Source organism: Tamandua tetradactyla, chromosome 12 (assembly GCF_023851605.1).
Source record: "Tamandua tetradactyla isolate mTamTet1 chromosome 12, mTamTet1.pri, whole genome shotgun sequence".
Classification (NCBI taxonomy): Eukaryota; Metazoa; Chordata; class Mammalia; order Pilosa; family Myrmecophagidae; genus Tamandua; species Tamandua tetradactyla.
The window spans coordinates 7,434,474-7,447,805 of record NC_135338.1 but is presented as its reverse complement, the minus strand read 5'-3'; the positions used below and the strand labels follow the sequence as shown (position 1 = coordinate 7,447,805).

Sequence of the window (13,332 nt, the reverse complement as noted above, 5' to 3'; positions counted from 1 at the left end):
TTCTGAAGAAAGCTTTGGTGACTATTAATCCGTCAACCTGGGTTCAAAGGCTCATGATTCTCTTCATTTGGCTACATAATCTGCAGAAGAGGGACACTGGGGATAGCGAAAAGGAAGCTACGGATAAGAGAAAGGGAGAACAACAGCCTAGGGATTCTAGTGTTTAAGCCTCCCCATCCATTCCCCTCTCTTCTGGGAAGAGGTTTTCCACTAAAAAACCCACCTCCTTTGTAAGGAGGTCCAGGCAACTACAGCAGGTAAGAAAGATATCCCGAGGACAAACAAGTCATCCGTTTTCCTATAGTCTGAGGGACAGCCCAGCAATTTACCCCAGTATCTCTAGTTTTCATGGGCAACATCAGCATAAAGAACACACAGTTGTTAAATGAAAAAGTTTTAAACATTCCACTATTAACATCACAGAATTCCTATTATGTGCACATATTGGGACAGAGACGTTTAGTAACTTTTCTCCAGTTACTGGAGGGAATTTTTCTCCTGTTCCCTCTAAAACACACCTCCTTAGTTTTAGAGGGAACAGGAACTCTCGGTTCAAATGTTCCTCCCACTAACCCTCCCACCACCACCACCACTGCTCCTTTATGGATAGATAGTATTTTGTTTGTTTGTGTTTGCATGAGTCGCACCGCCCGGATGAGTCGTATTTTAACTGCTTTCTTCTCCATTAAAATAAAATCTTTCCGCAGAATGCTTACCAAATAAAAAGCAGTCCGTGCGTATTATTTTGCTAAAGCGTATGCAGCATCAGGATGATAGGCTCTGAAATTAAGTTTTAGGGTCCAATCCTAGCTTTGCTGTGGGGTGCTGGGAAAGTTACCTAATTCCCTGAGGGTCCGTTTCCACCTATGTAAGAAGGGAACACTTTATCCTTGATGTTTCTTACGAAGAATCAACGATCGGGAAAGCACCCGGCACAGAGTAGGAGGTCGGTAAAAATGTCCCCCACATTTCAAGATCCAAAGCTTTGGATTGTTTTTGTTCTTGTTTTCAGTGGTCTCTCCGGGAGGGGCCACCAAACACCTCCAAACACTCGCGCATACCTAGACACACAGGCCCGGCCCCAGACAGAGGCGTCCTGAGGAAAGGACCCCGTCATAGGCCGGCCCCGCCCCACTCGGGGTGTCCCTCGCGCCTGATAGTCTCGAGCTTCCATAAGCCCCGCGCTTCTTACTCCCTAATGTCCAAGATGGGAGGGCCCGCGACTATTTGGGTCCGGCGCGGAGTCAGGCACATCCGGGGACAGCCCGCGCTCCGCGCCCTGCCATCGCACTAGGCCCCCGCCGCAGGCACGCCCACGCGCGGTGGGCCGGGCGGCGTACCTGGAGCGCCGGCTGTTCAGTACGCGTCCGCGTCGGCGCTCTCGCTCTCACCAGCATGCCGCTGTACGAGGGCCTGGGAAGCGGCGGCGAGAAAACGGCGGTGGTGATAGACCTGGGCGAGGCCTTTACCAAGTGAGTGGCTGCGTTCGGCGTGAGGGGAGGCGGCCGATTCTCAGTCGCGCCTTACGGGTGCCTCCCGCACACTGACGGCCACCTCACTTCTTCCGGAGACACCTCCCCACCCCACCCCCGCAAATGACGGCCTTTGGTTTTCTCCCTGGATGACCTGAATCCGAAGGATCTGGTGGGCCGTGCAGGTCTGATTCCGAGGGAGGCCCAGGATGCTTGGCGAGAATTTGTTTCGCCGCCGTCCGCCCCAACCCGAACGGCCCCTTTGGGATTACCCGTGCAGGGGGTTACAGCGATAAACCAGACGCCGTTCTCTCTGGGTTCCAACTTTTTTTTTTTTACATGGGCAGGCACCGGGACTCGAACCCGGGTCTTTGGGCATGGCAGGCCAGCGTTCTTGCCTGCTGAGCCACCGTGGCCCGCCCTTTTTTTAATTTTAATTTTAATTTTTTTTTTTTTTTTTTTTTTTTTTTTTTTACTGGGTTCCAGCTATTAAGGCAGTGAGCGAGCTGTAAGGCTTGAGGTCTGTCTCTATTGTTAAACGTTTACTGAATGGAGCTTCAGTCGGTGCTGCAAAATGCAGAAATGATTAAGGCAGGGCTCTCCAGGAGTACGGAATCCACTTAGAAAGACTGAACACACAGGTGAAACTCTGTGCTGAGATTCTGGAGATCCTTTGTTGCTCCTTCCCCTCACCCCTGAACTCTTAGATCAGGGAATTTAGCCTGTTTTAAAAGACAGTTTGTAAACACTGGAGTAGTGAACCTTCACTTTGAGACATCATAGATCTCTCTGAAGCTCCGGTGAAAGCCACGAATCCACAAAACTCAAAGTATTGCATGGAGCCTGAGACGGCTGACAGACTGTCGCCAGCCCTTGGACCTCAGGTTAGGGAACACGTGTACTGGGAGAGGAGGGTGACGGACAGAATTGCATCTTCTATATATATTTGAAATGGAAGTATTTGAAAAGTCTTCATCGATTTCTTCAGTGTCTAATATATAGTAGGTGTTTAATGGCTTTTATTGAATAGGTGTTCAAAATAGCCTATTTAAAAATGGGTCCCAGGCACCCCAGAATAGAATTAAGCACAGTCCTTAGTTCAGGATGCTCTTTTATTGTTACATGCAAAACCCTTCTTATTAATTTATTTTTTATTTATTTAAAAATGATTTTAATAATACCTTGAGGCCACCACGCAAAAATAATTCTTGTGGCCATTCATTGAGGAAATGAAAAGTAGGAAGCTATTAGGCAGGAAATTGATCATTGAGAAGGAGGGCAGGACAGTGATAAAATGAATGTATGAAATAAAAGAAAGTAATTGAAGGTAACCTGTGGGTTGCATTATGGGAAATTTGAGAATGCTGGTGCAAGTGAACCTAGAGACAGAAATAGTAGATGAATAGAGATTCTTGGGAATAGGAGGAAAGAAAACCTGTAGACTGAAAACTAGACAGGACAAGAAGAGGTGCTGTTAAGTGTAAAACTAAATGACCATTTTTGGTAAAATTTTTAGTAAAATTTTGTTTTGTTACCATATAACAAAAATGGAAATGGCTAAATACCTAAGAAAGGAGACAAGTTTTTGAAATGATGAAATATACAGTTTTTAAAATGATTGTAGTAAAGACTATGTTTATAATTAGGCAAGAGCTTAATGTATATGTTGGTGACCTATGAACAGTAAGTTAAAACTATGTCAAATCCAATTATTTTTTTAAAATAAACTGAAGGGAAACACACACCAATAGAGAAGCTAATAATAGTGATGGAATTTTGAGTGACTTTAATGCGTTTTTGTTGCTTTTGTTATACTGATAATTCACAATAATAAAAGAAGATGAATGGCTATTTGCTGCTTAAAAAAGAAGAAATATAGATTTATTCTACAGCATTGGCATGGTAGAGCCCTGGATAAAGGGGATCTAGAGATATGTTTGATCTTTTTATTTCAGTGATTTTGGAGAAATCACTCTAAACCTCTACTTCTTGGATGGTTTTCCTACTAGATTTTTTTTTTTAAGTTTTTATTCTGAAATATAACATATATACAAAAAGCAGTGAATTTCAGAGTACATTGTAACAAGTAGTTACAGTGCAGATTTCAGTTTGATATGGGTTTCTGTTCTAGTTTGCTAGCTGCTGGAATGCAATATACCAAAAACAGAATGGTTTTTAACAAGGGGAATTTAAAAAGTTGCAAGTTTACAGTTCTAAGGCCGAGAAAATGTCCCAATTAAAACAAGTCTATAGAAATGTCCAATCAAAGGCATCCAGGGAAAGATACCTTGGTTCAAGAAGGCCGATGAAGTTCAGGGTCTCTTTCTCAAGTTAGATGGCACATGGCGAACACAGTCAGGGCTTCTCTCTCGGCTGGAAGGGCACATGGCAAATACGGTGTCATCTGCTAGCTTTGTCTCCTGGCTTCCTGTTTCATGAGGCTCCCCGGGAGGTGTTTTCCTTCTTCATCTCCAAAGGTCGCTGGCTGGTGGACTCTCTGCTTCGTGGTGCTGCAGCATTCTCTGCTCTCTCTGAATCTCTCTGAATCTCTCATTCTCCAAAATGTTTCCTCTTTTATAGGACTTCAGAAACTAATCAAGACCCACTCAAATGGGTGGAGACATATCATCCCCTAATCCAGTTTAACAACCACTCTTGACTAAATTACATCCAGGGAGATGATCTCATCATAGTTTCAAACATACAGTATTGAATAGATTATTCTACCTTTATGAAATGGGATTTATATTAAAACATGGTTTTTCTTAGGGGGCATACTTCCTTTCAAACCAGCACAGTTTCTGTTCCACAATCTTAAAGACACTGAAGACTAAAAGAAATAGCAATATAATCATTCAGCAATCATACTCATTGTTAAATCCTGTCTTCTCTATTATAACTCCTCCTTCTCCTTTGATCCTTCTCTTGATCTTTAGGGGTATTTCTAACTTCTTTATGTTGGAAAGGGGGGTCAATATGGGATAAGGGGATGGAACTAGTTGATGTTCTTGGAGAGGCTGGCCCCTCTGGGTTTCAGGACTCACCTGGTCTAGGAACCCATCAGAAAGTTAGTTTTTGGAAAGTAATCTCGGTACATGAAATTTATGTAGAATCTCAGATAGAGTCCAAGGTGTTCTTTAGGGTTTACAGGATTGATTATGGCTGGAGTTTGACAAAACGTGGTAATTAACAATATCTACTATGTGTAAGAGTAGCCTCCAGAATAGCCTCTCAACTTTATTTGAATTCTTGTGGCAACTGAGACCTTATTTTGTTGCATTTCTTTTCCCCCTTTTGGTTAGAAAAGCGTTGTTGATCCCATGGTACCAGGGCCAGGCTCATCCCTGGGAGTCATGTCCCACGTTGCCAGGGAGACTCATATCCCTGCATGTTATATCCCACGTCGTGGGAAGGATAATGATTTTCCTTGCAGAGTTGGGCTTAGAGAGAGAGCGCACACTATTAGATTACTTCTTTTTCAATAAGATAATGTGAAAACTTGTAAGTACTATACAGATATATTTTCATTAAGGAGAATGTTAAATGCAGAAAAATAAAAGCATTGAAAGTAGATGGCATATGAATGTAGGGGGAGAAAACAAGATTATAGCTGAGTGTACTGTACAAAGAAAAAAAAATATGTAGGAATCTAAACCACTGAGGAGAAAGTGCTGCATAAAGCTACAACAGATAGTATAGATCCAAGATTGTAGGAATGTGTTGCCTAAAATTTGGGTAAAATTAAAAACTGAAAGAAAATCAAATATTGCCCTAAAGTAATACACAGGTTTATTTCAACATCACTAATTTGAAACTCCTTTTTTTCCCTTTAATACACAAACATGGATAAATGGTATTAACTTCTAGCATTTTTGTCCCGTTGAATACATCAGAGATGTTCTCAGATATTTTTCTGGCTGCTGAAACAAATACAGAAATCCTAGTGTCCATGACAGGTATTTAGAATGTTATAATAAGAATTTTCCATTTATTTGCAGGTGTGGCTTTGCTGGAGAAACTGGTCCAAGATGTATAATTCCTAGCGTGATAAAAAGAGCTGGCATGCCTAAGGTAATATTGAACAAATTAGCAAAGTAAATACTATAAAATCTTTCAAACTGTGACATCAGGTAAGATTGATTATAACAGTGCTAAATATGAAACTAATGGCTGTATTTCCAAGAGAAAATTTATTTTTTAACAACTTATTGAGGTCCAATTTTGCATGCCATGGAATTCTCATTTTAAGTGTACAATTCTGTGATTTTTGTTAAATTTATCAAGTTGTGCAACCATCACCACCATCCAGTTTTAAAACATAAGAATTCCTAATATGAATCCATACAACATTCACATTATACTAATATCATTGCCTTACTTAGTAATCATGTTTAGCATAATTATTTTTATAAAAAGGCTTTAGAATATACTAGTACATCAATTTATAATTGGCATTGAAATGCGACATTAACATCAACATCCAAAATATATTGCTTCAGTAGTCTTTTTAATTACTTATGCTTGATTAGGAATCATTTTATTGATTTTACATTTTTCTGCAAATCCTTGGGCAAGCCAGAGAATACATGTTTGTGATATGATATTGAAAATGTGATGGAAGTTCCTCTTTTATTTTTTATATTGTTTTGCCTTATTATAATGAGCGTTACTAGGTTACTAGATGGATTCCCAATTGGATCTAGAACCTTTACATTCTCATTGGCACTTTTCTTAATACTTTGAAATTTTATCTTCATCTTGAAAAGACAAATATATACAAGATTAAACTATATTTGGCTATACATGGTGTTCTAGTTTGCTAGCTGCCAGAATGCAGTATACCAGAAACGGAATGGCTTTTAAAAGGGGGGATTTAATATGTTTCTAATTTACAGTTCCAAGGCTGAGAAATTGTCCCAATTAAAACAAGTGTATAGAAATGTCCAATAAAAAGCATCCAGGGAAAGGTACCTTGGTTCAAGAAGGCCAGTGAAGTTCAGGGTTTCTCTCTCAAGTGAGAAGGCACATGGTGAACACAGTCAGGGTTTCTCTCTCATCTGGAAGGGCACTTGGTGAACACGGCATCATCTGCTAGCTTTCTCTCCTGGCTTCTGGTTTCATGAAGCTCCCCAGGAGGCGTTTTCCTTCTTCATCTCCGAAGGTCGCTGGCTCGTGGACTCTCTTGCTTCGTGGTGCTACAGCATTCTCTGCTGTCTCTGAATCTCCTTCAGTCTCCAAAATGTTTCCTCTTTTATAGTACTCCAGAAACTTATCAAGACATGTCATCACCTAATCCAGCTTAACAACCACTCTTGATTAAATCACATCTCCAGGAAGATGATCTGATTACAGTTTCAAGCATACAGTATTGAATAGGGATTATTCTGCCTTTATGAAATGGGATTTAGATTAAAACATGGCTTTTCTAGGGGACATACATCCTTTCAAAGCAGCACACATGGTTTGAAACTTTCTTTAAGCCCCTGAAGATCGCGAAATTAGCTCAACTGATGGTGCATCCTTTTAAAAAGTAAATGAACAGAGATCTGCCAGTGATGTAGTAGAGTACTTAACTGATTTTGAGGATCAAAAGTGGTGCCCTCGTACATTAGTGTTGATTTAGCGCTCATGGTTGGGTAGGGTTAGCCTATGTTGCTCTAGTGCTAACAGTGTTTTCATTTTTACCACACGTATTTATGGAGCGTTACAATGTGCCCGATATGTCAGTTGAAGTAGGATGCAGCATAGCAAGCCAGAAACAGTTCTTGCCCCATGAAGCTTACAGTGTAGTACGCAGGTAGACATTTTTTAATTAACTAAGTGTGGTGATTTTATAAAAGGAAAGGTATCAGGGCTTTGGGAATAGCCAGCAATATTTGAGGAATACTCAGTATTTCTAGGGAATTGATACTTTTTAAATTAATGCTGATTTTTATTATCAGTCATGCTGAAATGATGTTAGATAAAGGAACTGTACAGCTCTTTACTTGCTTAGGGACATAAATATCTATTTCCACAAACCAAACAAATTTCATCACCTTGGACTTTCCAATTCTTAAGGATTCCTGTTTTAAAAAATTAATCCATATTTAATTTCTGCATTTATTGTCAGTATAAATTGAGTAATTTATTAACAGAAAATGCATTAGTAAAATATTTTAATTTTAATGCAAACTTATTTTATTGATATACATTAATAAATCATTTTAATTTTTATAGCCTATTAAAGTTGTTCAGTATAATATCAATACAGAAGAATTATATTCCTACCTAAAAGAATTCATCCACGTACTGTATTTCAGGTAAGATGCAATTGTGTGATTATTTCACTCTTTTTTTATTTTTACCCCAGCTGTTATGATTAGATAGGTTTTCCTAGTGCCAGTCGTAGTGATACTTGGTTGTATGTATCTGATGCAAAAAATAAAATTGACATCCATTGCAATTTTTACTGATTTTCACTGTTTTCAAAAATATATTTGGAAGACTAGAAAACTTTCATGCATAAGGAAATATTGAAAATAAGTCAAATTAATATAGAAGAGAGGATAATTAAATTATTGTACATCCATATGGTGGCACACCACACAGTCGCTAAAAGAGTTTTACATCTATACATGTACTCATACAGAAAGATATTTTAGATACATTGATAAGTTAAAAAGCAAGTTGTAGAAAAAAATCTGTGGTACATTGATAGACATTCATAAAAATGGAAAAATATGCAAATTGCTATCGATTATATAGTTTTTGGTTGGGATTATAAGGTACTTGTACTTTTCAAGTTATAAATTTCTATAATATTCAGAGTTTATGAGTAAATATTACTTTTGTAATCTAAAAATAAAACGTCTTTTTAATGGCTCAAGATTGTAATCATAATAGGCTGTAGGTTTAGTTTTCTGAGATAAATGAGTTAATGAAATGCAGTTCCTGGCACAGGAGTGCACATAGTAAGTCAGAACGTTGTTGTCTTTCTAGGGTAATAGAGTGAGAATATCTTTTTGTCATGAAACATCTTAGCCTAAGGTAGTACAGTTTCTCTATTCATACCAAATTGTATTATTTACCAAAATGCATTTTGTGTCTTTTAAAAACTGAACTGTTACTTTTCAGGCACCTATTGGTGAATCCCAGAGATCGCCGAGTTGTGGTTATTGAGTCGGTATTATGTCCTTCCCACTTCAGAGAGACACTCACTCGTGTTCTTTTCAAATATTTTGAGGTACGTGTTACTTATTTTATTGTGACGATATATCTATAACATAAAATTTGCCATTTTAACCATTTTTCAGTGTATAATTCAGTAGCATTAATTACATCTGCAATTTGTACAACCATCACCATCATCCATTACCAAGACCTTTTCATCGCCTAAGACAGAAATTCTGTACCCATTAACAAGGTACCTGTTCTTAAATCAAATGAGTAGATTGATTTTAAATAAGAAGAAAAGCAATAAAATTCTTACTCGTTTTAGGGTCAGTCTCTCTCTCTCTCTCTCTCTCTCTCTCGTAGGCATTCAAAGCTTAAACAAAAAGGTGCTTATATTTCCTTTATTGTATATTCTCCTCAATGTATGTGGGAATCCAGATGACAGAGATAACTAAAGCCTTTTCACATTGGTCATTGATTTGCTTTCTTTGTGTATTACTTCATGCTTAATTGGCATTTCATCCAAATTTGGATAATTGAAGAATTCTTTTTATTGGTGTTTCTCTTATTTCTTTATTTCAATGTAGATTTTTCAGTATTGGAACTTTTTGTTTAGAATTAAGAGGCATCTTCTTTGCTATGGAGTTTATGTTTCTTCCAAGTCTTTCTAGCTTCCATTGTTTAGTTATGCTTACTAGTGAATCTTTCAGTTCTTTCCTTTTAGGTTGTAAATTGCCATATCAGGAAAAATGGAGTATTCACATACTATCTCCATTAGAGTAAGTGAGCAGTACCAGGAATGAGGTTTACCTGTTGATCATTATTTGTAGGTTTCATTTTATAGGAGTCAAGATTGTTATAAGGACTGAGAATATGATTCAAGATTAGTACATTTCATAATAGGCCAGAATCTCTATTATTTAAATTTTAAAAATCTCTGCCTTAGGAATTTTAAGGGCATTTCAACATGGGAAATTGAAAGCTTATATAAAACATATGAAAGAAATTAAACATATATAATATAATGTATTTTCATGTACATTATACAAAATATACGAGAGTATTTTGGTGATGAACCCAAAATATACTCAATACCTTTTAATAAAAATTCACAATGTTTCATCAGGTAAAGGACAGTTAAGATTTCTAAGCTATAGTTTGGTAATATAGGTAACAGTAAAACAGATGACATAGCCTCCTGTATTTCCTGAAGTCAGAAATTCTTGTAAGTTACATTTGGTTTGCAGTAGGGGAAACACAAAATAAAATAGTCAAATCAACTTTTAGCTAGATAAAGCAACGATTCTCTGTATTTATGCTTTTTTTTTCAGTTTTGGTTGTTATTATGTCTGTATCTTTATCTCTTATTTGACTAAAACACCTGCTATTTCCACTTAGATAAGGGAAGTATAACCATTATTGTGGCTGCCATTTGATTAAATATTTAACTCATATTGGGGCTATCACCAGATCTGATAAACAAAAAGTGTCCCACAAGAGCTAAGGATTTTTGTGGTTTTGGTCTTCAGTTTCATTTTAGCTGCTATATTATCCTTTTTATTTTAAATACAATTCATATTACAGGCCTTGTAAATAAAAACAAACAAGTCCTTTTTCTGTATTTTTGCTTACAAAGAATCCCTTTATTTTATTTTATTTCAACACATATTTAAACATAAATTCCTCTGGATTTATGTTTCTGGACCTCGCTTTTGTCCCTTTCAATTTTCCTGTCCAAAATGCATAGAATAAGAGTTAACAAAATGCTGTATGATTGCCATTTTGGACTTAAATGACTTAGCTTAAAGACTTTTTATTTATCACAGTATGTTTTTTGATTATTACATAAATTTGAGTAAATCAATAAACTAGTTCTTTAGTTTAGTGCTATAAAATGGTTGAAAAGACATCATAATTTAAGCAAATATACTGACCCTGTGAACTTTTTACAAATGTGACATGAAATATGAGGGAGACACAAATACTGACAGTCCGATTTTGTTGTGGTTTTGGTTTTGTTCTTGTTTTCCAGGTTCCGTCTGTCTTGCTCGCTCCAAGTCATCTAATGGCTCTTCTGACACTTGGGATTAATTCTGCCATGGTCCTGGATTGTGGATATAGGGAAAGCCTGGTACTACCTGTATCTTCTTTAGTAGTCATTCAATTTTACAGTTTTTATTCATTTTAACTACAATAATTTAGTTTATTACACTTGTTTTGTATTCTGTCAAACTATTTGGGTTACCATGTAAGACAAGAATTATGAGTAGAAAAAGGTCACAGGATTGTAAAATTTAAATTTACTTACTGTATAAATAATTATTATGATTTGGTCCCCATATATACTCTGGAAATCAGACTAATGAATATTACGTTCAGGTTTAGCACAGTACCTAGCGCATAGTAATTTGTTCAGTAAGTGCTGTGTTTTTTTATCATTCATCATAAAGAAGAGCTTCCTAATAATTTAAGCTGTCCCATAGAATTACTGGTTATAAACTGGAAATGTTTAGAAACATTTAAACAGAATATAGGTAAAAGTCTCTTAGAGATGTTATTGAGAACATTATATCATTGAAAAAGAGGTTGAATGCATGAAATCTCTTATAATTTTGAGATTCTAAGTATGTATATTTGATTTACTAGAAAAAATGTTCATGGGGAAGGAAATCAAAACTCAAGTTAAATTCATTGCTGTTTTGTATATATGTTCTTCCAATTTAAAAACGTTAGGAAAAAAAACTGATTACCTGATATGAGACTGTATTTGGGAGATCCTGAGAAATTTGCATCAAAGTTACTTGAGCTAATAAACAAATTCAGCAAGGTGGCGGGATATAAAATTATTTAGTGCAAAAATCAGTAACATTTCTATACATGTGCAATGACCTAGCTGAGAAGTCAGTTAAGGAAAAAAATCCATTCAAAATAGCAACTAAAAGAATCAAGTACTTAGGAATGAACTTAAGTAGGGATGTAAAGGACTTGTACACAGAAAACTACATAACACTACTAAATGAAATCAAAGGAGCTCTAAATAGGTGGAAAAATCATTCCCTGCTCATGGATAGAAAGGCAAAATATAGTTAAGATGTCAGTTCTCCCCAGATTGATCTACAGATTCAATGTGGTACCAATCAAAATTCCAACAACCTACTTGAAAATTTGGAAGAGCTAATTACCAAATTCATCTGGAAGGGAAAGAGTCCCGGAATAGCTAAAAGAATCCTAAAAAAAGAAGAACAAAGTGGGAGGATTAACACTCTCTGACTTTAAAGCCTGTTATAAAGCCACAGTGGTTAAAGCAGCACGGTACTGGCACAAAGACAGAAGCACTAACCAATGGAATAGAATTGAGACTCCAGAAATAGACCACCAAAGACAAGGCCCCCAAATCCTCTGAACTGGGACAATTTCAATAACTGGGCATGGAAGAACTGGATATCAATAGCCAAGAGAATGAAAGAGGACTCCTGTCTTACATTCTACTAAAAATTAACTCAAAGTGGATCAAACACCTAAATATAAGAACTATCACCATAAAGCTTCTAGAAGGAAATGTAGGGAAACATCTTCAAGGCCTAGTAATAGGAGGTAGCTTCCTAAATTTTACACCCAAAGCACAAGCAACAAAAGAAAAAACAGATAAATGGGAACGCCTCAAAATCAAATGCTTCTGCACCTCTGAAAGGTGAAGAGAGCCAACTCAATGGGAGAAAATATTTGGAAATCACATATCAGACAAAGGTTTGATTTCCTGTATATACAAAGAAATCATACAACTCAACAGCAAAAGAACACAATCCGATTAAAATGGGGTAAAGACATGAAGAGCAAATACAGATAGCTCAAAAGCACGTGAAGGATATTCATTTTCACTGGCTATAAGGGAAATGCAGATCAAGACTACAATGAGATACTACCTCACACCTATAAGAATGGCTGCTATTAAATAAACAGGAAACTATGCATGTTGGAGAGAAAGTGGAGGAATTGGGACACTTATGCACTGCTGGTGCGAATTTATAACGGTGCAGCCACTATGGAAGACTGTTCCTTAGGAAACTAAATATCTAGTTGCCCTATGACCCGGCAATAGCACTACTTGGTATATACCCAGAAGAACTGAAAGCAATGACAAACAGATTTTCAAACCGATGTTCATAGCAGCATTATTCATAATTGCCAAAAGATGGAAACCAACCAAATGCCCATCAACAGACAAGTGGACCAACAAAATGTGGTATATACGTACAATGGAATATTATGCAGCAGTAAGACGAAATGATGTCCTGAAGAACATGACAAGATGGGTGAGCCTTGAGGACATAGTGCTGAGTGAAATTAGCCACACACAGTGGATAGATACTGCATGATTCCACTTTTATGAGCAGCATAATGTTATAATCAGAGGCTTATAATACAGAAGATAGTCTGGGGTACAGGGGGAATATTGGTATTATATGCTATGAGCTGTGTTCAAAAGGAAACAATTAGTCCTACCACAGCAACAGCAGAGGTAAATGATGGGGGGAGGGACAAGAGTTAAGAGGAGGTTTAGATTTCCTCTTTGGTGAGGGTGTGTTTATTGGTTTTTTTGTCTCTTGGGAACAATGAAATTATCTAAAATAGAGAATGTTGCTGCTGTGGACTTTGGGCCCATTGCAAGATACCTGATAAATGCAGACAGCTGAAGTATGCACTG

At 37.2% G+C, this 13,332-nt stretch overlaps 1 protein-coding gene across 1 annotated transcript in view; it reads left to right on the top strand.

Moving 5' to 3' along the window:
• Positions 1-1,306: 1,306 nt before the first annotated feature.
• The window catches only part of ACTR10 (actin related protein 10), a 31,349-nt gene continuing 19,323 nt past the window's right edge, over positions 1,307-13,332 (top strand). The window contains exons 1-5 of the mRNA XM_077122527.1: positions 1,307-1,472; positions 5,471-5,543; positions 7,692-7,774; positions 8,589-8,697; positions 10,660-10,767. Of these exons, the coding sequence (XP_076978642.1) occupies positions 1,396-1,472; positions 5,471-5,543; positions 7,692-7,774; positions 8,589-8,697; positions 10,660-10,767 (450 nt within the window). The 5' untranslated portion in view covers positions 1,307-1,395. The remainder of the gene's footprint in view (positions 1,473-5,470; positions 5,544-7,691; positions 7,775-8,588; positions 8,698-10,659; positions 10,768-13,332) is intronic.